Source organism: Euwallacea fornicatus, chromosome 9, assembly GCF_040115645.1.
Source record: "Euwallacea fornicatus isolate EFF26 chromosome 9, ASM4011564v1, whole genome shotgun sequence".
Lineage (NCBI taxonomy): Eukaryota > Metazoa > Arthropoda > Insecta > Coleoptera > Curculionidae > Euwallacea > Euwallacea fornicatus.
Window position 1 is genome coordinate 2,310,596 of NC_089549.1, and position 27,460 is coordinate 2,338,055.

Consider the following 27,460-nt stretch of genomic DNA (forward strand, 5'->3'; position numbering starts at 1 on the left):
TAATTTTATTCTCCATCGGTATGAACACAAAAAACAATACCACAAAATTGGTATTACTAATACAACATAAACACGTACATATTACACGTAATATATATTTTAAATCATGAAATTACGTTGGGATAATTAGCTTTCGGATATGCACTAACCCACATAAAATCTAGCTGAAGTTGAAAAATTAACGTTGTTGCTCCCACTTTCGAGGGAGAAAAAGTTTAAATATTACAGGAGACTTTTATACAGAGTTGAAATTACCAAGAGGAATATAAATGGATTACATGATAATATGCTTAAATTGCCAATAATTCTACTGTAGTAACAATTGAATTATTGAAGACTGCAGAAATCCAGATTTGGTAAGCCCCGCAGGAATTGAAGTATTAATCGGAGAAATTTGCAACTCAAATTGAGATACTTTGGTACCTAAACTTGTTTAGAAGCTTAGGGAAATCTAAGTTAAAATTTGAGTAAAATATCACGTTTCCCCAAGCTGCGAAAAGTGAAATTATCTATGCACATTTAAAATAAAAAGGAGAATGGAAAATTGATGTCCAGTTCCCGAAATAAAAATCCTGTTTTCATTTTCAAGGACTCATGCTCTCCATTGAAGTTTCCACACTCAACGCTTTCCTTTTTACCACAAATGCTATTTTTCGCTCTCTTAATGGTCCATGACAAATAAAACTTTTCTTTCCTTTATGACACTACTGCTATACCAAACCGGATAAATTTCCAATGAAATTCAAATCGAAAGCTAAACAAAAAATAGTTTTCGTCAGCAGGTTACAATCAAAACCCCAAAGACGAAATTACGCTTCCATTTATTTCCTTTAAAGCTCCGAAATACCGTTAAGAAGCCCAAGAATGTCTTAAATCGCCTAAAAGCAGTTTCGGTCTTAAATTATGCCCTTTGTGTTTCGCAATTAATAAAGTTTTCATGTTATGTTCAGGAGAATTATTATTATCGTTTGGTTTTGGAGATGGAATAACTGGGTATGATATGAATGTTTTATTAAGAAAAACGTGAACGCCAGGAAATGGTTTTGTCTTATTCTAAAACTTCTAATTTATAAAAACGAACAGTCCGTTAGTTTTTATCTGTTTACATTAAGACTAGAGGTTTTGCAAAAAAAATCAATCCCACAAACGTGAAACAGCCGGAAAAAAACCAAGTTTGCAGGTGAATTTAACATCTGTTTTTACCTCCTAAGAAGTCCACGATTCTCTTCATTTCATAAATACCTTACAATTCCACCAAAATTGCGAATGAGTCCACACTAACCTGAACCTACTAAATTTAATACCGGATTCCTTTCCTCTTTTTTTCTTTGGTCAGCAGTTTTTTGTAGATATCAAACTTACGCACGCTTAACTCAAAGTAGCAACTTCTGTATTTTTCATTATTTTACTCACAACCGCGGATAAATAAAATCCCTCATTAAATCATTCTATGTTACTCAGAATTTCCACAAAATCTTCCTACTTATTCTTCATCCAAAAATCGAAATCGCGCACTTTCAATAAAAAAGAAATTTTGCCCAGGAGACAGCGATCTATATTCGACTATTATTTCTCACTTAAAAATATAAAAACTCCGTTTTGAAGTCCTGCCCTGGACCTATCCCATTTTGGGTATATACTTGGGCACGCACTTCTTTTAGAAAAACTTCTCCGTCCTCAGGATAAGGGAAATTTCCATATTCCTCGAAAAATCTGGAAATCTCCTTCAATCGCCACGAAAAATTCAAAATATTATTTAAATTTAATCGTGTATAAAAAGACCCTCTTTGATTTGGGAGATAATAATTTATGTTATAACGCTAATTTATGACCCAAAAAAGCCAAAAATCCAAAATGAGTGAATTACTCGATATTTGAGAACATTTTTGAGATTGTCGATTTTTGCAAAAAAAGTTCTCCCGACGGTTGCCACTACTTTGTTGAGTTCTGATTCAATCAGAAATGCATTAAAGGGCCATTCACATGAAATTGCATTCCTGCTCGATCACAAAGTCACTAATTCAAAAAGTAATAAAATAACCAAAGAAGTAGATTTTCACCCGACTTGTCCATTGCAGTCATCGAAAATGTAGTTCCCACAATATTATCGATCAAGTCTCAGCTAACTTCTCATTCAATTAAGACCCCTTCTCAGCAATATACATAGATAGTATAAGAGCATATAAGTTTCTGGTAGAAATCCATGATGCTACCCTGGAATTATTTTGGACCAAAATAAGCCTACCAACTATTTTTTTCAATTGAAAATCTTTAAATTCGTTTTTGAGAAAAACATGTATAAATTTAGTAAAAAATGCTATACAAACTCAGTTAAATAGTTCTTAAACAGTGAGAAAACTTGTTTGTTGGCAGGGATTGGTTTTATTTTCGATTTTGTGCTCACAGTCTTTGGCCATTTTTATTTATCTTTTTAGTCTTTTTTTACCAAAAACCGTTTTTAAGCGCAAAATCAAAATCGTATTTTTTTACCAAATTTATATTTCCCCAAATTTGTTTTTTTCAAAAACGAATTGACATATTTCGAATCTCAATACACCGATTAATGCAGCTTTTAAAGATCATTAATGTGAGGCGTCACTTTACCCCTGTTTCGTTTTTAAAAAGTCGAAAATTTTGCGCAACCGCAGACGTTAGCAATATAAGAAAAATAAACCCCAAAACATATTGTTTTGTCTTATTTTATGTTGTTTTTGAACGAAAAAAAAATTAGTTAAAAAGTTTGCAAGGGTGTAGGTGAGGGAGGAGGGGATGAATTCAGAGCCACACAGTGGATGCAGTTGGTATGATTTTATGCTTCTTTGGTAATAGTTGGTGCCCATCCAAGTAATTCTGTGACTGGTCTGTGAGTACCAAAAGCGGAATTTTAACCTCGATTCTCACTCCAAGTTACACCATTCCATCCATTCAATCTATTTAAAATACAAGTAAAATTCGATCATTTTTAGAGGAACTAAGGCAAAAAATGTATGGATTTGGCCTTAAAACTGTTTTCCATTTTACGTATTTCGGTCGATATAGCAAAATTTAAATAATAAATTGGAATTGAGTATCTTCATCAAGTTATCCCATAAAATAGTCTCCTTTTTCTCCAATATCGAACTAAACATTTTAGATTAATACCTACTACTCTTCATATTCAATCGTGTTTGAGTTGCTTCTATTATTTCAAAGCTTATTAGGCGATTAGGCATTAAAACCAGGAAACCTAAAATTTTTTTCTAAAATGACCACACTGTAAAGAGCTTCATACTCACATTATATGATCATTCTATGCTAAATCTCGTAGCTATAGATGTAGCTGACATTTCTGCCTAAAAAGCGAAAATTCTGAGCGAATATCGACCACAACTTAAGCCACACCGTTATTTTGCACTTTTGCATTGTAATTAAAACATTTTTTTTTAAGTTCTGGTGAATTTGTATGAAGGATAAAAAGTATGCTTACAATGTAAATATTTTATGATTAATGTTCCGGGGAATGCGAACTTTTTTTTTAAATAGAAGAGAAAAAACGTAAGTAACATTATGGTTTTTTTTCGGTTCGTACCAATCCAGTTCATTGTGCACACTAATGTGCCCGTACCCCTCGTTTATTTTTTTGGAGTTTTTTTCTTCGTTTTGACTGCTTACCTGCTGAATAACAAACGAAGCAATAAATCCTACGAAAGTCAAATTCATGCAGTCTTATTTATATGTTCACATTTTTCAATAAAACAAAATCACTGAAGGCTTTGTTCTTTAGCATCACGTTTCAATATCCCACTGGGATATTTGCCCGGAAAAAAAATTCAATTTGCCTTCATCCCAATGTAATAGTGGAGCGCTACAGGTTGGCACATCCGCTTTTTTCCATTCTCACCCATTACGGAAAAAGAGAACTTTTCTTACACTGCACTTTTCGGTTAATTTTCGAAGAAGGGCGAGCCGCATTGTCTCAGGCTTGAGCTTTAGGAATAACGCTCTGCCACCCACATCTACGATCTGATGATGCGTTAAAAGCCCGAGATGTCTCAGAAATGGGAGGCTTGGCGAAGGAATGATCACATAATGATGGGTAATTACAAGAACCGATTGTAGGAGGTGCGGAAAGTTGGGAATAATCATGGGCAGCAGCACTATGAATGCTGAGGTCCTATACTGAAACAGGATCTTACATTTGATCAATTGTTCTTAAGAACAAATTGTACCAAATTCTACAAGATTTTGTGACTCAGCTGAGTTCAGATTAGTGGGAATTTGCGCCAGCGATAAAACATTTAACTAACACAGATTAGGCATTTTAAGGCGTCAACACAGAATTTTTAACTCTGATAAGTTTTTTACCTCCAAATAATCAACTTTTGGCTTGCAGGTCGTAATATAAACTGATTGCCAATTTCGAACATCTCGACTCGAAACAACACAATAATGGAGCTTTTTCGTTTCGAGCAGCTATTTTTTGCAGCAGGTGCAAACTTTAAAGGTGCCTTTAAAGCATATTTCGCAGAGGTAATTTATGAAATACGAATCTTTACAGAGGAATACCGGAAAATACGCTAGCAAACTCCAAGTAAAAAGTTTCAAAACTCACATATTAAAATTTTTATTTCAAATGGACCCGGTGTTGCTGACATCTAGTAAACACTGAAAATTCACTTAATTTTATTCAGTCTTTCACTGTTATAAAATAATAATTAACAGCCTCGGAGGAGTCAGAGGGGAAATGCCTGCGAAAGCCCTGTTTTAAGTGGTACGCCCTTTAAGCCGAAATAAACACAAGGGGAAAAAATGTTTGGTAATTCTAGCTTGAATCCAAAGTGGAAAACAACACTTTGCCTTGAGGCTGATAGAACCCTCCAATTTTCACCTTTAATTGGAGCTGACGAATTGGCAGAGGATAATTTAAGGGTATGCAAAATTCCCCTCCAATGGATAGTGTTTCTTGCAAATTCCGATTTCTTGAAAGAACATCTAGGATTCAAAACTCTGGTTTCGTTCCTAGTTTCATTTCCGTCATGTAATTGAACAAATAAATACTTCTAAGCTATCTGCAACTTGATATTAAGGGAGGGAACACTTTTATAATGGACTTTATGTGCCAGCAAACGATACGGGGACCCCATTTGTAGGGGATACATAGGACCTTTTAATTTGTAATTTTTGTCCGAACAGTTCAAGGTTGCTAATACTCAACAGCTGAAGCTTTCTTTAAATAATCTCTAATTTTAATGTGTGAGTTTGTGCTAGGTCGGTAATCAGGATACCGAAAGCTGCAACTCCCGCAGGGGGTCCTAATTTAACTTAGATTGTAGCACAGTATGTAAATGTATGTGTGTGATGTGTGGAAAACCGTGTCACAAAGTGCGAATCTATTCAAAACTGGCGTTATGATTCCATGAAATTCAGGCTACAAAAGAAAGGCACTTCCTCGACCTCTAAACAATACTCAGCCAAAAGGGTATTTAAAATTCAGCGTTGATAGTCAACGAAGAAATTTTAATTTAGCAGCTCTCTTTGTTTCGAATACAATGTTATTGTCATCAGGCAAGTTCAAATGTCCACGACTGAAATTACCTCTTGGAGGATCCTAAGAATATACAGGGTGTCTTTAAATGATTCTATACAAAATTGTACCGCGGACTTCTGAGGCCGAAACATGCCGATTTAACCTAATTGACCCTAGTCCAAAAGTGGTCAGTTTTCAGAATAGAGGAACGATAAAGTGAAGACTGAAAAGGGAAAAGAATTAATTACTCAGCGGGCAGTGCTAGTATTTGCACAAAATATCATATCAGGGAATTTTCAAGAGCGACAAATCAGAACCCGTTTACTTTTTGGTGCACCTTGTACACGGTGTGCCCCCTAAAGTAATGCCTTGCGGCAGTACAGGACGCGATCCTGGGCGAAGAGGGGAGATTCTTTAATGGAGGAGCGTCACCTACAGTGGCGAATCCCAAATAACCCGGCCGCCCGACCATCAACCCAGGTACCTTCGATGGTTTTCCCTCATCTAGAACAAAAAAAGTGGGGAGATAAAAGAATCTTTTCGATTTCAGTTTCTTGCTTCCCATATTTCGCTTTTATTCTTCCTCATATTCCTCCTCAACAATATCTTCGAGCACGCCTATGTGCTGCTTCTTTAACAAGGACGGTGATATATTTTTCGCTCTAACGGTTATTCCGTTTAAAAACTTTAATTTACAACTTAATTCCTCAGGAGCTGATTTAATCCATTAAGCCCATGCACCACATTCCATAACTCAACACGAAGTACCCACTCTCACGTAGGTACCTAGAAGAACAATGAACCGACAATTCACGTGTTGGCACTTTCATTTGCATCGTGTGTCGCCTTACTACAAGTACAGTGGTACCATTATTACGGATTCTTGAATTTCACTCTCTCTTTCTCAATTACCTCTTTGGTACGACCTGGGGTAACGGTTCCGGCGCTCGCTGGTGAGTACCATGGCCGAATGGGTATTTACTTAACGTAGTTATTATGTGCGGGCGACCTTCGTGGAGGTTACTGTTGCTCTCGATGGTGCTGAGCGTCCAGTTTCGTGTAGCTGTGCTGGTGGCGCAACAAGAAGGTAAAATGCCCAATGGTCGCTGGAGTAGTTTGTGAGAATTTAAAAAAATGTCGTGCTGTTCGTGAGATAGTTGTGTGTATAGAGTTTGAGGTAACTTAGATATACGAAAAATAGTTGAATTGGAATTGCGAATTTTCAGCAGAGTTTCGAATGCATACAGAAATACAAACATATACCGAGTGTTTCATAAATATACCGGCAAACTGTCAGGGGATATAGAGCTATAGTTTTAAGTTAAAAACATATATTTAGATCAAATACAATTAGGTTCAAATGGCTTCGTTTCCACGATACAGGATGTTTGATTTTTCATTTTTATTTGTTTTAATATTTTAAAAGCAGTTTGGGATAAGGACTCAAAACTAGCGGTGACACGCTATGGCGAGCTAAATGTGCACATTCTGGAGTAGACACAACATTTCCACCGGCACCAATGGTGTCCGGGCAGTCATCCAATGGAATGTTTTTAATGAAAAAATGGTACGCCACTGACTCTTTTTAACATGAACATATGCATTTTTTAATGTTTCATCAATTCTTGAAAAAAAAATGTTTCTTAGTGATTTTTTACTCAATTAGCCGTTTTCCGGTTAAAAAATAATGAGTCAGTGTTGTGCCTACGAAAAAAATCGGAATTGGTTTCCGAGTGCGACTTTTTTTTCAATTTAGGCGAAATTAATGTAATTTCCTTTTAACAGAGGTAGAGGACAAGAAGACAAAGCAATTTCAGACCCAACTTTACTGGATTTAAACATTTATTCGTATGAGCTCTACAGTTCCTGAAAGTTTGTCGATGTGTTTATGAACCACCCTGTATATATATTTTTCATGTTAGAAGAAACTAATTCACGTGACTTAATAATTCTATCAAAGTAAAATTCAGCTCTAATATATTTGTCGGGTACCACTGAATCTAGATCGTTCAGTTCTTGATTAATGAGCTCAACTAGCACGCCAGCTCTAGACCACTTCCTACATGTATTCTCAGTACCAATACGGTTTTCGTGAGCTCGGAAATTTTGCTACAGCAGCTACTACAACTCTATTTTGTCTTGACACATTTCTTACATACAGATATACGAACTTTGGTCCTTAAGTGGGACATCCCAGTAATAGTAGTCGGAAGTTCAACAAATGTTACATTTTCTTGGCAATAAGACGGGCAATTTGGTTGGGCCAAAAAACGTCCCAATAAATATCGCAACAACAATACTATGGGATGATATACCAAATGGGTATGGTATAGGGGTAGGAACACAAAAAATATTCTTGAGTAGCGACTTGTACAAACGCGGTCTTGGCACAGGCAAAGATAGAGCTAGACAACACAAATCCGTGATCCAGATCCCAAGGATCATTTTCAAGTCTTATTTTAATCCCGTCAGTCCTAGGAATATGAATGTGAGTATCGGGAATTTCCGGGAATAAAAAATTAACAATTTTTGCGTAACATGTTGGAAATTTTCCATATATATTCCAATTTCTCCATTAAGTTTCAGTAACCTGCACCTAAAACGTCTTGTAAATTTCGAATTCTACGCCAATTCCTCGTATCGACAATTAAGGGCGCTCGGCATCGACGCCTTGACGCATCGTTCTTTGCGCCATCGGTATTAGTTTTTGTTTTATGTGAGGTTTTTTACGTATAGATAATAAAATTCCTTTTATTTAGGATCCCGGAACTTCTACATTACAATATTGGCTTCCGACATCCCCACGTTCCTGAAATTTTTCGGGATTGTAATCCCCAGACACGAGTACTCTCGCACCACTCTTGCATTAATTGCTTTGCCCCGATTTAGTGAGCAGTTTGTCCGATTTTATTTAGACCCTTGTTTTTCGATAGATAAAGAGTGTTAAAGAAAATTGCATGCACAAGTCCTAAGGGTTTGGGTAAACCTATTGATCGAACAGTTTTTTATATACAGGATGTGCTAGAAAGAAGTTGTAAGACAAAGGATTATTTTTTATAGGATAAATAACATGATATTATTCCTTATTTGAAAGCGATATAGATGTATTTATCAAATTTTTTTCAACGAATACACAAACATGTATTTATCACATCCTGTATATTACGTGGCAACTATCTGCATAAAACTTTTCTTTTAAACTATCGTCATGGAAAAGGATTTAAATAAGACCGAACACCCTGTATTTCCTCTATTCCCAAGTGAAATTCGGGAGCGTAACAAAACTTACACAACTTAAGCACTTAAAAGTCTTGGAAATTCGCAATTTCGAGTGAAATTTAAAATATCCTAGATAATCTTCACAGAATTCACCGGTTAAGAAAGGCTTGACGAAACAATTTTAAATTCGTCACATTAAATATTTCCTCACGGTCAGTTACTTTTGCAGTGGCGCTGTCTCGCTGGGAAAAGTTTTATAAAACCAGAAGATTTGTATTAAAAAATCGATGGGGCATATTACACCATTATTAAAAAGTTTCTAGAACGCCCGAAATGTCCTCAGAAAATAACAAATATTTTTCGAACGAGCAAGTCTTTCTACTAATTCAGCAGTAAAAACGTTAAATATATTTTGTAAATTTCCGAAATTATGGGCAAGCAACGCCACTGTCTTAAACTCAATTGTAACACGTATTTTTTTTTCAATGAGAAGCTCTATATATCTCCCCAGCTCAACCTATACAGAGATGCTCCCTATACAAGCTATGTCTTCTAAGAACTCATACAGGGATGTCCCGCACCTTTAGTCAATACGATTTTTCTTGCTTTCTAATATAGTCTCGGACCTTTCACATTAACATCAGTTGTATACGTCACTGTTTCTTGAATGAAAATTTCATAAATGTTCCTGTCTCCTGGATAGTACCAGAAATTTCACGCTTAAAATTAATAGTTTTTTAAATTTTCTCTTAGACAAAGATAAAAAATAGTTTAAAACTGCGTAATAATAAAAATTTCTGACGTATATGACGATGACAGTTGACAGTTTTGACGTATGAAATGAGACTGGTTCGCAATTTACCACACAAGTATGCGGAGCATAAAATATTGTTCTGTAAATACCAATTAAATGTTCAGGAGAGTAAAATATACTTTCTTGGCTGGGAACTTTACAATCCTACTCTGAAGTAGTTACAGCGGTCTTTTATCGATTATATTCCGTTGAAACTGAACCCCGTCCTCATACCAAAAACGACACAAAACGTATCGGTAAAGTCCGAACGCTTTAAAGACACCGCAGTGTCATAATATTCTCATTTAACTAACTGGTGTGAGTAAAGTAAAACGAAAACGTATTCTTCTTAAAGCTTTCGGACTCATATTATATTCCGAAACCTGAGTTCACGCGATACCCGATTCTTTCTTTCCATGTTGCCGCGGTTGCCAGAATGTGTAATTTTTATTAGATCTTTATTAACTAATTAACTTTCCTCTTCTTTCCCTTCCTACAACTATATCCCAGTGTTCAGTTAAGGCACGCTGATAGGTTAGCATATAATCATAACAACCCCGTCGCCAGTGTTAGGTATTCCTCACATTACGCACGCGGAGAACACATAAAAATAGAGGTTTAGCTAAGTCAGTTAAGACTTGTTAGCTCAAAAAAAAACAGGTTTCCCAGAAAAAATTACCCGTTTACACTGTTACATGGGCTCTCTGATTTGCGGCTTCCTAGAGGAAATTGGCCGAAGTTAGTTAGATAATTCAGGTTAGTTCAGGCTAGTTCGAGTAGTTTAATTGCCGAGAGTTTGTTATTGAGAATTTCAAAAACGTTGACTGTTTTAACTAAGGAAAGTGAGATTATTTCAAGTTTGATGGATTAGCGTTCGTTTTAACCTGAACTAACTGGCGAAAGTTCTCTCGAGAAATTGATAGCAAAAAAAAAACAGGCGAAAACGAAGAAAAATTGTAAAGTTTCCTCTCGTTACTCGTTGAATTAGCGAATTGTTATTGGCCCATAAACTCGTCCTCGGGAGACATAACACACACTTCATAACACACTTCGAGACATACATATACTACATAAGACGTTGTTCAAGACCGCAGAAGATAAGAAAACGTAGCATTAAAATTACTTTTTACTGAAGAGAGCTCGATTTTCGACTCGAAACTTTAGTATTGGCAGAAAACCGTTTCATTTCAGTTTTTCAACCAACTTAAAATTAATATGAATTGCCCAAAACTGGATACAACTTGGGCTAACCCGATTCCAAAGCGACTCGTCCCCAAGAGCGAGGTATCGTTAACTTGTGTTGACCAAGCTGAGGTCGAAATTGTTTCTTCATTTAACTGATGGAGATGCTGAAGCCGCAGCTGACCAGAATCAGCCCAAGCGCGAGACATTTCATTCATAATCGAAATTCGAAAGAGTTCTTTATTCTAGTTTTCAGAGGGACTCTGAGAGTTCCAAGTTCTTCAAAAGTTGAAATAGCCCGAATAGCCGTCCACCTGAAAATTGCATTTTCATCCTATTGAAAAAACTTCAATTCAACGAAAATTTTCAAACCTGACCTGAACTAACCAGAATTCAGGATAATTTTAATCGATTCAGTTGTTCGATTCCGATAAATCAGAAATAAATACGAATTAGTTCTTAGTGATTTGCCTAATTAATTTTGAAATAATTCAATTTTCCTCGCGGATCCTGTATTATCTGAACAGACGGACCTCCTGTACCACAAGAATCATTCAGCATGTCAACTTTCAACGACCAGCAGCAACCAATTTGTCAGATGGTCGTTTAGAACGCCAGCCCTCTGGCACCGTAATCACACCAATACTATAATCAATTAGTTTCAACGTGATTATCCTATAATTTGCGAGATGAACCATTACTCACGAATTTCTAGATAATTTGAATTAATTAAGGCAGTAGTTCAAGCGGGACATAAAAGGCCATCGACGTCTTCTACACACTTTCACTTTTATCCGAATCCCTTACATGGCAGATTTGCGTTGCGTTGCGTGAGAACTTGCCGTTTATGTTAAATAATATCAGGTGATATTTCGTATTCCAGTGATTGTAGGCGGGATCTATTAAAAATCAATGAAATCGATTAAAACGTCGATTAAACTCATCCTCCAACTACCGTCTCGGACCCATTCCAGATGTAATTTTTCTCCTTCCGTTATTTTTTTTTTCACTTTAATTGAAGAGTGATCATTCATAATGAGGACGTGTGTATCTCGGTCGATTATCGAGAAAAAAAAACAAAAAAGCCGTTTTCTGCAATTCACCAAATGAAAGGAAAAATCCAGTCAAATGAGTGCGAAGGCTTTGGCTTCATTTGGCTAATTTGGATGTCTACGCCTCATCATGAATTAAAAGTTTAAGTTGTAAACTGCAAGGTGTGAAAGTGTTTTAAATTCTTCTTATAGCCTCATAATGCTAAATTTGACGGGAGTATTTGAATGAAGTGTATGAGAGCAATTAGGTAGGACGGGGTGGTCCCCTGGATCGCCTGACTTAAACAGCCTAGACTTTTTCTCATGAGGACGTCTAAAATCTTTATTGTACACAACGCCAGTGAATACCGCCGAAAAGTTACGAAATGGACTGTTAGATGCATGTCAAGAAATATTCTGGGGGTATTGGAAGGGATATGAGCATTGATGACAAGAAGGGCGGACTCATGTGTGAGAGTTCGAGGAGGTCACCTTCAAAGTTGCTGTAACGTAGTTTCCTGGTCAACGTTAGTTTTCTCATTATTTAGGGTCGTCCCGGCTTTCACTATTAACAGGGAGTTCCAAATAAACTCTAAAAATGATTAAAAATAGAGGACTATCTATAGTAAACAGTTGCATACCCATAAAAAACTTTGACTTTATCTGACGGATTACAGAAAGGCGTTTTCTACTTTTTCCTCGATAGCCGACGCAGACGCGAAAAAACTCCTCGAAACCAAAAAAGTTCTAAACAAAACCAAAAAAATCATTTCGAATTTTATACTTTACCGGGGGTGCACCGTGAAAAAGTCCTGAGGATCAAAACGGGGCGTGACCCCTGAAAATATCACCCCGTGGAAGATCACGACCATTTGACTTGCCCAACGATGTAATGCCTGGGGCGTAAACTATTCTCAAATTTCAGCTAAATATCTCAAAAACGGCCGAAGCACAAGTGAAGAAAAAATTGAAACAATTCTGAAATTTGAACACCCTGCAGGTGGGTGAAGAAGCCTTGGCCGACCTACATTCGTGTGAAATTTTAGTCATGAAATAAGCCAAACAGTCACTCTCTTGCGTGTGTACGTGATATTTAGGAGCGCCCTGTATGTTCCTTCATGGAACGTAGAGATAGATTAAATATGCAATTAAAATTAGTTCAACTAACAGGAAGCGGAACAATTTCAAAAAACCGTTTAACCTCGAGAACATACCAAACTTGTGATCATTACGTGGGAGATTAAGTTAAATTAAATTACAGTTAATGATGTCTGCAAGCCATCTTTTCCTTTCGAGCAGACGCTATTCGTCTTCGAGGGAACCAAACCACGGCGAACATTGTTATTAATTTACTTTTACAGACATTTCCATTTCAGTCATAATAAGGGTTCTTGTAACGTTGTAGATTGTGGTCGAAGTTTCAGAAGGTCCCGCCAACCCAGGGCTGATTCAGTTGGGAGGATCATCAACGGAAAGCAGAGCGTTAAAGGCGCCTGGCCATGGCAAGTAAGTTGTTCGATATTGTTGAGAATTTATTATCAGCGACCGGAACCATTCTCAGCTCAAACAAAAAAATAATAATAATAATAATAAAAAACCGCTGAAATGTGGACATAAACAATTAAGTAAAACGCATTTCGTTTACAATACACTTTCCTCAAAAGAATTCAATTTTACTGTTGGTTACGGTGAATTGCTTCATCTTCCTATGTAATTTTTACTGACTCGCTTTCATTAATGTCAAGTTCAAGATTTCATGCAGTCATCGTGGTTTGTTACGAAATCTTTTTTATGCTTTGCTGACCATATTTTTGTAGGTCATTGCATACTCGGTGGTCAGCGAAGATAGATTGCGGTCCGGTGGTTTTTTTATGACTTGCATAAGTAGGAGGAATTTATTTTCGATGAGGATTTTTAACGATTATCTCAATTTCTCGATTGTCTATTAAATCCGAAAGCGGGCGTGCCGAAAAAGACTGAGAGCCTCGAGGGCTGCTGAAATGTGCTCAACTGAGGCCATGCCCGCTTTTAATGCGAAAGCAAATTTAGTACGCGAATAACCTAACTAGAACTGATTTCGAATTATTGGGACCTGGGCGAAACAATAAATTCGTTATTAAAAAACGACTAAGAACGCTTTCATTTTGTGTTGTATACCTACATTTGCATGCATTCCTTCCTTTTCATTGGCAGCAGATATTCTCTGCAGTCGAACTGAAAGCTCTGCTGCTCCTATATGAACATGAGGCTGTCACTCCCTGGTTTTCTTTCCTTTCTCACATTGTTGCACCAAAGTGCAATCATCAAAGATTTTAAACGAATAGTCGACGCAGTTAGTTAAAGAAAAAAAGTAGCATTTCTCAGCCTGGTCATCATAAGAAATTTTATTAATCTCCAAAGTAACTTCCTGTTTCTTAGATAGCATTTTCTTTCGATCTGACCCGATTTTTTTGTAGGAGATACTCCTTTCTCATTGCAATTCTTTTGTGGAACCTTCAGAGTTAGTTCGTATCGCCATTTGCTTTAGTTCTGAGAGAGTAGCAGACATTCTTACATTTTTCAAGGATTCTTGCATTTCACGAGGAGAGTCCGAGAAGCACCTGACCTCGCACACAGGTGGCGACTTGTTTGTTAAAAACGTGTCGATTACAAAGGCCCAGCGTTAAAAAGCTCATATTTAAAGTTCGAGGGTACCGCGTTGGTTCGTGTTTGTTTCGGTACCGTTTAAAGTGAACGGTTTTGAAGTATTATACAAACTGATTGCAGTGAATAAATTAGGAAAAAGCGACCGCATTTGGCGAAAAAGAAAGTCTTGTTTCATCAAGACAACGCACCAGTCCACACTTCCGTCATCGCGATGGTCGAAATCAATCAACTTGGTTTCGGACTTTTTCCTCGCCCAACCCACTCGCCAGATCTGGCCCCCTCAGATTATTTTCTAAACTTGAAAAAATGACTCGGTCGAAAATAATTTGCCGTTAATGAACAGGCCGAGGGCGATGTTTATTTTAAAACGTTCGAAGCTTCTTTACCGAACATCGTTTACAAATGTGTCGATCTCAAAGGACGCTACGTTGAGATATAATGTAATATTTTCCATTTTTTTTTCTTTAAATGTAAGCTCAGGTACCGTGGGTACTACCGTCGCACATGCGCTAGGCCTAAAATTATCTCTCAAAGCCGTGAGAGTTCCCTCGTTATCTAAATTTATGCAGCACGCGTCTAAAGTCGCTTCACTATCCGAGCTTCGAAATGAATAGACCTAACGATTTGAAATTTGCAGGTGTGTCATAGGGCATGACATGCCATTTTTGGACACCAAGCGGACAACTCTAGGTTCCGGAATGCTGACTAGGCTCGTTCCGAAAGGAAAGGGACATATGTTTTTTTAATGGGACAGCGGGTCGCTCCACATGTCCATTTGAAGGACTAGGAGTTCTCGACAGTTTCCTAACGATTCATGGTTCTAGCAATTGCCCTTTTTAACTGCAATTTTTTATATCTCTCAGCAGTGCTGGTCAAAATTGGGGTAGAACACGTTCGCATTTCTGGTGTTTTCGTTCAAACAAATTACAGTTTTTACCCCGATAGAGAATTTCATCAATAACACATCATGTTTTCACCGGCTGATTAAGTGATCGCCAGAATCGTGGAATTCTTGGAATCTAATATGAATTATTGTACAGGGTGTCCGTGTCAAAACGAAGCACCCAAAACGTCTCTGCACTGGGAGGAAAATTTACGATAACAATGAAATACTTCTATTTAGATATCAAGGGGGAAGTTTAATTTGTCATTAGAGGAAATTGTATCACTCACCCCCTCACTCCCGATTACCCTTTCCCCTACTTTGATATTTTAACCGCGATCTCCCCATCGAGTGGCACATCATTGCAATCGGAATTTAATTTGCTACGTGATCGTACCAAAAAAGCTGAAATTGGTTAATGAAGTCAGGACTTAGAAGGAAAAATGAGTACTAGAGCAAGTGGCTCAGGGACCTGTTTCCACCACCATTAACATAATTTTTTTTATTTCAAACTTGTCATTACGAGCAATTCATTTTACAGCAAGTAAAGTCGGAAATTTTCAAAACCGTTTTCCAGAAGTTCCATGTGGCTTAATAGAAGAGCGACCAGAGTCCCAAGACTCAGAAACAGAAAATGTCTCTTTTAAGGCTTAATTGAGATTTTTCCGTTATCTGTACCGGCCATATTAAATTCTCCAAACATATAGCAGAATTCATAGATGTCAAAATATCAAATTTTTGTAGGTATCCCTGCAACTACTTCATCCCCAGTTTGGATTTCTAGGGCATTGGTGCGGTGGAGTGATGATATCGCAAGAATGGTTACTAACTGCTGCTCATTGTATTAACAAGTAAGTTCAAAAATTCTCTTTTCTTGTGTCTGTAAAATCACTCGCGCAAAACAGTAACAATTCAATGAAATATTGACTGGGAATTGATCTGTTTGTGCAGATTTATTGACTAGCTGTCTGGTTGCAAAGACCCTCTTAATACATTTTTTTTCTTAATTTAATTAAAGTCTCATCGTGATGAATGACTACTCAGTTATCGATTCAGCATGTTCATTTGTCAAGAATTTAATTATAAATGATCATTATCTTCGCTTTCCCTATCACGCTTGTTCTGTCAGAGTAAATAATAGTGGCGCTTGTTTTTAAGCCCAGGAGGTATTCTTCTGGTGTAGTAAAATGCATTGGAAATATGGAGATTTACAAAATCTCAGGAACAAGAAGAGTATCTTCTATCAACATGAAGTGACTGCTTCTGAAATGAACAATTTATGAATTCTAGTGACTTATTCAATTTACCACTAGCAGCCCTCTGGACTGCAGTAGTAGGGGATTGGGACAGGGATATGGAGGAGTTAACCGAAGAAAGGATTCCAATTGAGAAAATAATCTTGCATGAAAGATTTCACAATTTCCAACACGACATAGGTAGGTCTTCTATTATCTTAAATTATTTGCAGCGTCATTCATACATACGGTACGTCCCAGGATAGATGCAACAAGAGGACAAATGAACAAAAAAAAAATGAGTTTTTGAATGACGCCTACGGGCTGAGTCCTGCTTGTTAGGAAATTATGGTATACAACAAGCGAGTTGATTTCGTGTTATACAGAGTGTTTTATAAACAAACTTGTAAAAACCAACGCCAATGAAGAGTTTTATTTTTTAAGTTATGAAGAAATTCGTCTGTGAATAGTTGTTTAGGGTGCAAACTTATATCTCCGTATCAAACTTGAAGAGTATAAAAGTATTTTTCGAAAAAAAAAATATTTCGGAACAAGTTAAATTGCTCGGATTGGAAGAAGCCCCCGAGATGCCCAGATCTTTGAACACTGGACTTTTTTTTATGATTAAAAATAATTTTTTTCCAAAAAATACTTAATATATCCCTTATATTTGATGCAGAGATGTAAGATTGCAGTCTAAACAACTTTTTTTTAGTCGAATTTTTTTGGATCTTGAAAAATAAAGACGCTTCATTGGTGTTGATTTTTGTATGTTTGTTTCGAAAACGCCCCGTATAACACGGAATCGAATCATTTTTTTATACCGTAGTTTTGTAACAAGCAGGACTCAGCCCGCAAACGTCATTTAAAAATTCAAAAATTGTTGGTCCATCGTTCCATCTATCCTGGGACACGCTGTATACCACCTGGCTCGATATGAATTCCAAAGATGTCGGCCTTTTTCGTTGCCAGTGGGGGATAACAGTAAATACCTAAATTTTGGATAGTGTAGGAAAAAATATTGTCTGGTATTAGCCCTAGGAAATTGTGTCTGCGAGCCAAACGGGGCCATAAATTCTCGTTTTTTGGGCTATAAGAACTTCCGTCATCCTACTTTCGGGTAGAATTTTATATAATTTGGCAGAAAATGTTGATATTAATGAAAATGGATGATGGTGAATAAGACATCGTATCCTCAAAGTAGTTTAATAACTCTATTACACAAGATCAAAAGAAAGTGCCTATTAAGCCTGGAGAGAATTTTCAGACGACAAGTCTCAAAGCACTGATACAAGGATTTCATCTTACACGGGCATAATGGAGATAGGCAATTTCCACCTCTACCCTAATCTGTTAAACACCCTTAATACGGCGCAAATTAATCTTAGAATTTTATATTAAGGCCTAAGAAGTTTTAACACTAAATAAATTAAATTCCTTCTAAACGCTGTTTCTCCTTTGGCTCTAAGCTCTCATGAAAATGGCAAGACCAGTGAAATTTACCTCCAGAACTCGAGTCCGGGCCGTTTGTCTTCCAACCAAGAGACTGAACCATAATGAAACGGACTTTTGTGTGGCAACTGGATGGGGAAGAGATCTGGAGGATGGACTTCTGGCTGGCAAGCTTCTGGAAACCAAAGTTCCAGTGCACGATAATGCAGTTTGTAAGAAGAAATACGGGCATGCTGTTCACATTAGAAGTGGTCATTTGTGCGCTGGACATGTGGATGGATCCACAGGGACTTGTGTGGTAAGATCACGGAGAGAAATGTTGTTGAAGGGGGAGGAGAGGATTGGCTTAAAGTAGTGATAGACTTAACAGCCTGGAACGATGGGGTATTTGCCAAATGCGAATTTTATACCCGAAAAGCTATATAATCCGCAAGGAAAGAAATGAAAAATCGGCAAAATTTTGACAGTTCATACTCAGTAATAAAGCATTATCGGGCCCTGATATGCACCATGTCGATTCGAAAGTGAATCACCCTCGTATTCAGTTCTTATAGAAAATACGAAAATATGTAAAAATGCATCGATTTTATTTTGAAAAGGGACATTCTTTAAGTCGACGTTCTATTAAATTACATGCACCCTCTAGCAAGGGTAGAAGCAACCACTAAAACCTTATGTGGGAAGGGGGATTAACTTATACCTCAATTAAAAGGTCTTTCAATTACTTTTCAAAATGTAGTTGTTTTTTTTTAATTGAGATCTTTTCGAAAAATCATATCCAAACATGAGATTTTAGGAGTTCAAAATGAGTCAATTCTTTTCAGAACAATAATAAAGTATTTTCCAACCCCACTCTAAAATTCACAAAAACTTCCACTTGAATTTCCCTACACGCATTCCTTTCCTCAATCCTTCCAAATCTTGAGGCTGGATTTTATGAATAACAAATGATTATTTGGGTTTTTATTGGTATTTACAAACGCATTTATTCAAATATTCTACTTGTAGAAACACCAGCAAGAATAAGACTGTTCGATTAAAAAAGAACGATGGAATTCTTGATTTTCTTCTTTATCATTCGAAATCTTGTTGCGAGTTAAAGAAAGAGAAGATCTTCTTTGTTTTCCACAAAATGGAGCTCCACCGCATCGGTTTCTTCCTGGTAGATGGTGGTTACGCGGTGGGTTTCCTGGCAAATGGATCGGTCGAAGAGGACCGGGCGAGTGGCCCCCGCGCTCGCCCGATTTAACACCTCTCGATTTTTTTGCCTGGGGTCATCTTGTGTTTACAAAACCCAACCTCAAGATTTGGAACGATTGACGCAACCGACTGCAGCTGCGTCCGTACATGGTAAAATGGCTGTCAAATGCCTTGAAGTTGCAATTGGCAACAGACAAAACTAAATATTTCCCGTGCTTCACGTGATTTATTGTCTGCTCCTCTTGGCCCTCCTGCAGGATAAATTGCATTGTTTACGTAATAGAGATTAACTTTCATTGCACATCTAATATTTCATAATTTAGTCTAATCATAACGTGTGCCCCCGGTAACACTCTTACCTCCATAATGTGACAAGTAGGTACATGTAAGCTTAAAAGCACATAATGGCAAAAGCCTAATTGCTCTTAACTTTTTATAATGCAAATTCCGCATTTTTACTCTTGCATGCTGCTTTGAAAACTCTTACGTTAAAATTTTATTTAAGCTCATACCCTCCTAATGCAGGGCGATTCTGGTGGTCCACTGCAATGTGCCATGAGCGATGGACGATGGATATTAGCGGGAATAACCTCCTTCGGATCAGGCTGCGCCAAACCGGGATTTCCGGATGTTTACACAAGATTATCATATTATTTGCCCTGGATCAAAATGAAGATGAAGACTTATAGGAGCGATCTCCGGAGGCGGTACGGGTGAAACTCGAAGAGAGCAAAATTGTAGGTCCGAAGTTACCGATGCAATTTATTACCACTTGGAAGATCCTGTATGGCGTACACTGCAATATTGTGTACGATATCATGTTCCGTGCGGAATTACCTTCTCAAGTACTCTCTATTTTATGTGATATTATCATGACACCGTTTACCAATACGAAAGTAATTTATTAGCGTTTGTAAATATTTATTACCATTTTTTATTAATATAAATTATTTTAAATAAATCATTATCTCGTTTATTGACAATAACACGTCAGCTCTCACTCCGGGCTGAAATACCACATTCCGTCCTCATTTGCATACCACCAATTTCATTTATATTAGGCAACAATCTAGTTTTAGACATTTCCAACTAGATCGGATTATTTCGACCAAATTCAACTTGCAAACATGTTGCTTTATTACAAAAATTATTTCCTAATGCGATTACAACAAGTTTCGAATGTGTATACATATTTTATAATATTATCGACATCAGCCAGTCAGACAGTGGCATTCGACGAAGAGGTATTGTGATCTTAGGGTTTGTTGTCGATTTGGCGAAAAATCGGCAGAAAGCTCGTTAAAATCCAAAGAAAAATTCTAATTCGAAATATCGTGTGAGTAAAATGATGTCGGCAAGGGAAGCCATACTTATCGAGACCTCTGAGGAAAAGACCTCCGACACTCCCCAGGGAAGTCCACCTGATGTGGTAAGTTAAATGAGAATTTGGGAATATCAAGTATAACGGCCTCTCAAGCTTAATAAAATAACTTAGGTAGGGTCGGTTAATCGCTGTCAGGGACTAGACGTTTCTGACCCAATACAGATTAAGGGCCGGTTCTTCGGTGTCCCTGATAAACCTGCACGTGAACTAACCTGGAGTCAAGAGGTCATCAGTCAAAATATCTCTGTTAATTGTTGATACGATTCAGACTGTTACGCTTACTCGAACTAGTGGTCGAGCTTTAACCTCAGTTCAAGAACTTGTTGGTTGTTAGCTGATAACTGTCGCTCCCTAACTGCATTTTAAAAAACCGGCCTCAGTGACACTTTTTTCTTATTTCCATAAGCAAAGCGATAGTTTCGTAATGGAAGTCGTGACGTTAGGTATCTTCTTAGTTCCATTAAAAAATTGAATCAGCGACGCAATAGTAACTATAATTGAACAAACCCTGGAACCATCCTCGATTTGTTCAAATTTACCACATTTTCTTTATTTTTTTTTATCAGCAAAATTGTTTTAGCTTTTACTACCTTAGCACCTCTTACTTTCAGCTGCCTTTTCTCAGGACGAATTTTCCAATTTTTTATCAGTTTCAACAATCTTTTGATATTGTTGTAGGTCAAGTTTCAATAGTTCAGTTCCTCTTGAGATACTGTTTGATACAATAACCCCGATTGACCTGCATATGAAACACACTATTTTGCTATACGTTTGTAGCTACGATCTTTTGCTCACTAAAATTGGTTATTCTGAAGTTTTATAGATATTAACATCATCACCGTTGTTCCTTAATCGTTCGTTAATTTTCTTTCTCCTCTTGCACCTTCATGTCGTTTTTTATTACTCTTATTTCCTCGATTCTCCTAGCCTTGCGTTTATTTACGTATTTTCCCTACATGCGCCAAACCTTTTGCACTTCTTCACTTTTTTCCTTTTAGCAGTTTACACGTTGTACCAAACTTAGCTTTTCTACTTTAATTCGATCTTCATGTTCCTTTCGTAGCTCTGAGGCCTCCCTCCTTCATGTCTCGAACACGGTTTGGTCAGGTCTCGTGTAACTCATCTACAAGCTGATTTTTTCAGCTTACTGTCAAAGTGAGGCAGACGAAAGGTGAGGTCATTTTAAGAAAAAAAGCTTCATATAAATATTCAATTATTCGAGAGTTTAGAGGACTTCAAAGTATTCTGCACGCTACCTAATTATTATTAAAAATTACACAAATGACACGATAAAAAGTATAAATACCAAAGCAGCTGCCAAAAATGTCCTCCTGCAAGAATATATGATTCACAACGACGAAGTAATGAATTTTTCACCGGATATATGGACGATTTGTTACATCAGTAGCAGCGGTCCATATTTTATTTAACAACTGCTGTCTTCTGTTAATGGCGTCTTGATGCACACTTTGTTTCATATGACCCCAGAAATGGAAATCCAAAGGGTATAAGTCGGGAGAATGCGGCGGCCTCGAAACTGGACCGACATGACATAATTTTTAGTGGTAAAATTGTCGAAAACTTTTAAGCCCTCAAATCCCTAAATAATTGAAATCGGACGTGTGCTTGTATGAAGTTTTTTCTTAAAATGACCTCACCTCTCGTCTACCCCACTTCGTTGGTGGGCTAAAAAACCACCTAGTATAGCGTTATTCAGTTGTTTTTTTTTTACATATTTTACGATATTTTACCAATTGATTTTTACACCATATTTTGCTCAGATATTTTACTCACCTTCGACTCTTCAAATTAAAACTAATACCGGATTGACTTTGGTTAAGTCATTCCGAAGCGAACCAAGACGAAAGTGCAGTTCGGTTGAATTTTTTTGTTGAATTTGATGTAGGTGCATAACAATACTAGAATAATCAGGAATTTCCTTAATTGCCGCGTTCTTTCGCAAGTTATTCCTTTGAAACTACGTTTATGGTCAACAAATACGTTTTACACGTAATCAATACCGATTACAGATCATAAAGTCAACTACAAAGCAACATAAGCAAGTACCGCTGATTTTAATGATGGTTCTGACCAATAGTAACCGTTTGTGGCAATATCATTCAAGGTTGTCCTTTTATTTATCGAAGTAAATACTTCAGAAGGTCTATAGATCAGTACCATGTGATGTGTCACAACCTTTCATTGAAAACCCATTGAAAGTGAATGCTTTCAGATGCTGTTGACGATATTGAACATTTCTTCCCAGCTATCGTTTTCTCGTTGTTCGTTCTTGCTGACAAAAATGCCTAAGATGTACAAATTTAGTCATTTCTTCCCGATCACATTGACGAGTTAAGAATGTTCGAAAAATTGTTTTCCTTAAGATAAGACTATTTGTGTGTTTATTTGCTTAACTGACAATGATGCAATTCCTTTCCTGTCTGTAATAATTGGATCTAGTCACTGTATATAAAACCCATTAAAGCTACTACTAAATTAAATAGAAAAAATTCCGTATATAAGTATGGATTTTCATTTGCCGCACAATATTAGTACTAGTTGGGTTTTCCCAATCAGCGCGCATTGATAAAATCGCACAAGAACTGGAAAGCAATATGGATAAAACCGATCCGGACAAGTTTAATGTGAGTACAAAATTGTCATTTTTCGATAACAATAAGAAAAAAGCGTTAAAACTCCTTTTGGAAATTTCCAATAAAAAACACGGTTAAACCTATAGTTGTTTGTCTTCGTCATTAAATCGCTGCTTTATTGAGGCGATGAAAGTCATTCAATGTCAACAATTCACACACCATTTTGTTGTTATTGTTTACAGCGTATCTCTTTGCAATGCTTATGCAAATGGGCTATTTTTTTATATTCATTTCAACAATGCTGCTGCACATATTAATTACATTGCAAATTTCCAAGACAGATCGCGTCGAATTTTTATCAAAAAAAAAAAAAAAAAAAAAAAAAAACAGATAAACTTGCCAAATAATTGCTCAATTATTTCTAAATTAAACGACGTTTTACGTACCGAATACATGAAATCCTTTCACAATCGCACATGCTATCAAAGAACAACTACGTGACTGATACTACCGCCACTCAGCGTCATAATTACAGGGTGTTTGAAAGTAACGTTCAAATATTTTGAGAGGTGATTCCAGAGAATGAAGTAAAAAAAAAGTTCTCATGAGCGCACTCGAAAAATTGCTTCTTGAAGGGGCTAGAACGCCTTAAAAGGGGGAGCATTTTTCGCTTTTTTTTTTTAATAATGGAATTCAATACAGTGCATTAAGTGGGAGTGCGAAAACTGTTTTTGTGTTAATAATTGCAGATTTTAGTCAGGGGCGGCGCACACAGAGAGTCCCCTACGTAAATGTTGCCCTAACTTTTTTCATAGAAATATATCTTAGTCTTCGAAATAAAATTGCCGAATTGCAAATATTTTTTTGTAAAAAAGGTCCCCTTATTTAATCTCGTTAGGATACACCCTACTTAGAAAAATAGAGTTTTATGAACTGATGCACGATTACATGGACATCGAAAAGCATCTTAATAAACATTCTAGGAATCCTTGCAATAGCAATATTTTTGTTATTAACCAGCAATAACAACACTAATATTATTAAAAGATTTATCATTTATTCATAACAAATGTTGAAAATGGCCTTCTTCCATGTCAAGGGATCTCTATTCTTCATAGATTTCGATTTCCTTGTAGTCGTGTATCGGTTTATAAAAACTCATTTTTCTGAAAAACGGCCTATCCTAACGAGATGAAGTAAGAAGTCAGTTTTTACTTTAAATTATTTTAGATTTATTAGCTTGATTTCAAAAATTTAAAAATATAACAAACAGGAAAGTTAGGGGAACATTTACGTAGGAGACCCCCTCTGTGTGACGCTCCTTATTAAAATTTACAATAATTACCAAAAAAAAATTCTTCCATTTTGGATCGTCGCTTTGCACCAAATTTCGTAATTTTAGCGCAAACTGTTTAGAAAATATTGCGAAAAACCATCAACCCTTTAAGGGGGTTTTTCTCTTCTCTTCAGAGTTCCCCATTAAAGGCAGCTCCTTTAAGCAGCTATTTTTGGGGTAGGTTCACAAGAACTCTTTTTACTATTTTAACACCTAGAATCATCTGTTAACATGTTTTTTTTTAACACACCGTATAGACCGCATTACAAATCCATCCCGAAATATTTCAGCCTAAACTTATGCCTGGGGGCAACTACATAAGAATAGGCAGGGACTCGGCTAAAAGCACTTACCTTCTATTTGCTCCCCCCGAGGAGGAAGTCGGAGTCTTAGCCAAGTACCTCAACATCTTCAAAAAATATGATATCAATTTACTGCACATTGAGTCCAGACCTTCTACCAAAATGCCCGATTTATACGAGTTTATGGTGGAGTGCGCTCCATCCAGAAATTTGGGAGGAGCGATTGAAGATATTAAGCAATTTAGCCAGTATTTACAAGTTATATCTAGGGATTATAGGGATAATGCAGGTAACTTTAACGCCTTTGAATTTATCCAGTATGGATTTAAAATGGGAGCAAATTTAAAGGTTTTTTTTTCAGACACAGTCCCATGGTTCCCAAGAAGAATCAGAGATTTGGATCGATTTGCGAATCAAATCCTTTCTTATGGATCAGAGCTTGACTCGGACCATCCAGGGTTTACGGACCCGGTCTACAGGGCGAGGCGGAAGTATTTTGCTGATATAGCCTATAACTACAGGTAAAAATCGTAACTATCTTCTTTATTCCCAGAAATTCTTTTATGTCTCGTAACAGGCATGGGCAAAAACTCCCCTACGTTGAATACACTAAAGAAGAAGTCAATACCTGGAGACAAGTTTTCAGGCAACTCAAGACTCTCTATCCTTCTCACGCCTGCAAAGAGCATAATCACGTCTTTCCTCTTCTAGAAGAGAATTGTGGATATAGGGAAGACAACATTCCTCAACTGGAGGACGTATCTAACTTCCTGAGAGGTTGTTCTTGCTAGTTGAACTAACGCAAATTGTAAAGACCCAATTACTGCAGATTGCACAGGATTCACCTTGCGTCCAGTGGCAGGGCTCTTGTCCTCCAGGGACTTCTTGGCCGGGCTGGCTTTCAGGGTTTTTCACTCCACCCAGTATATTAGACACCCGAGCAAGCCATTTTACACCCCAGAACCTGATGTGTGCCACGAGCTTCTAGGCCACGCCCCTTTGTTTGCCGATCCGGATTTCGCCCAATTTTCCCAAGAAATCGGTTTGGCTTCTTTGGGGGCTCCTGATGATTATATTGAAAAATTGGCAACGGTGAGTTTCGTAAAATTATTCCTCAATCAAGCAAAACAAACCTAAACATGACCATTGTGGTATTTGAAAGGATAATGAACTTTTGATTACTTTTCTTGAAGTAAATGATTGTCGATCTTGACTTTTCCAAATCGCTGCAACAATTTCAAATAACGCCGCAATTTCACGTCTTATTTGCAAAGCTGTTTCCAAGTAAAGGAGACGTAAAGACTAATTTGTATTATGTTCTCTTAGTGTTTCTGGTTCACCGTGGAATTTGGTTTGTGTCGCGAAGGGGACGATCTAAAAGCGTATGGAGCTGGATTATTGTCTTCTTACGGAGAGCTTCAGTACTCCTTAGAGGGAAAATCGGAATACCGAGCTTTTGAACCTGCCAAAACTGCAATACAGAAGTACCCGATCACGGAGTACCAGCCCATTTATTATATCGCTGAGACCTTTGAGGATGCGAAGGAGAAAATGATGTAAGTTATGCTCGAGTCAGTTTTTGTCGAAGCCTTTTGGATTAAACGCGGTCTCAAGAAGTCGCATTTCTTATGGAAACACCGTCCTTCCAGAAAATACGCAGCTACCATCCCAAGACCATTTGGAGTGCGCTACAATGCTTATACCCAAAGCGTTGAAGTTCTGGATTCCAAACCTCAAATTCAAAGATTGGTCAGCAACATCGGGTCCGAGATGTCCATCTTGATAGACTCTCTTAAGAAACTTTAGAATTTAGTGCTTAATCAAACTTTAAATCTAAGTATCACTTAGTTGTGTATAATGGAAGATATTCATAGATATGATTAAAATATTATGTTCTGTACAATAGGGTTAAGTAATATGTTAATTTATATTTTTTAGATTTATTAAAAAAGCGCAGAATATCAAATATATATTATAACGCATATACAGGGCGTTTCATAAACATACGAACACACTGCCAGGGAATGGGGAGCTTATAAAAACGGGATAAATGTGCACGTTCTGGGGTAGGCGGACTCACGCACAGACCCACACCAGTGGCGTCTATGCCGCCATCCAACGTTTCTACATTTATGAGTGGCTCGGAATTTAGCGAAATCATACTTTGGAAGTGAAATATTATTTTACGATGAGGAATGTTTCACACATGTGTGTCTTCATGTCCTCTACTTCTACTAAAAGAAATTTAATAAATTTCTCCTGAAGAATTGAAAAAATCGTACTTGGAAAGCTACACCGGTTTTTTGGCAGGCGCAGGAATGGAAAATTATTTTTTATCTTGAAAACGGCTACATGAGGAACAAAACACCAAGAGGCCTTTTTTATTTTTATACATATTTTTTCATTAAAAACATCCCATTGAATGGCCGACTGAACGCCACTAGTGTGGGTGGGAATGTCCTATCTACTCTAAAACATGCACATTTATCCCACCATAGCGTGTCCCTAATTTTATGTCTTTATCCCAAAACGTTTGTAAAATATTAAAAAAATGAAATTAAACATTTTTTTTATCCTGAAAACGATGCGACCTAGCTTTATTCGATCTAAATATTTGTTATTGCGAGTTCAACTTTCCCTTAAAGTTTGTCAGTAAGTTGATGAATCACCCTGTATAAATCCGCCCCTATTTGCGTG

The 27,460-nt window shown here is 37.1% G+C and overlaps 2 protein-coding genes across 4 annotated transcripts; both read left to right on the forward strand.

Annotated features, from left to right (window-relative positions):
- Positions 1–6,323: 6,323 nt before the first annotated feature.
- LOC136341339 (trypsin-1) lies at positions 6,324–20,052 on the forward strand. Its single transcript, XM_066286219.1, has 6 exons — positions 6,324–6,593; positions 13,137–13,237; positions 16,005–16,111; positions 16,551–16,696; positions 17,965–18,245; positions 19,673–20,052. Exons 1-6 carry the CDS (start codon positions 6,503–6,505, stop codon positions 19,862–19,864), a joined length of 918 nt encoding a protein of 305 aa, XP_066142316.1. The 5' UTR covers positions 6,324–6,502; the 3' UTR covers positions 19,865–20,052.
- A 239-nt stretch (positions 20,053–20,291) lies between these two features.
- On the forward strand, positions 20,292–26,747 carry Hn (phenylalanine-4-hydroxylase). 3 transcript variants are annotated; one of them, XM_066286215.1, is made up of 7 exons: positions 20,292–20,576; positions 24,752–25,052; positions 25,125–25,284; positions 25,341–25,540; positions 25,593–25,855; positions 26,090–26,319; positions 26,413–26,747. In XM_066286215.1, the coding sequence occupies exons 1-7, from the start codon at positions 20,493–20,495 to the stop codon at positions 26,567–26,569; spliced, it is 1,395 nt and encodes a 464-aa protein (XP_066142312.1). In that variant the 5' UTR covers positions 20,292–20,492; the 3' UTR covers positions 26,570–26,747. The 3 variants fall into 3 exon arrangements, with proteins under 3 accessions (XP_066142312.1, XP_066142313.1, XP_066142315.1); XM_066286216.1 differs by lacking the exon at positions 20,292–20,576 and adding an exon at positions 22,662–23,176 and having other exon boundaries at positions 24,719–25,052; XM_066286218.1 differs by lacking the exon at positions 20,292–20,576 and adding an exon at positions 22,667–23,176.
- The last annotated feature ends 713 nt before the right edge of the window (positions 26,748–27,460 follow it).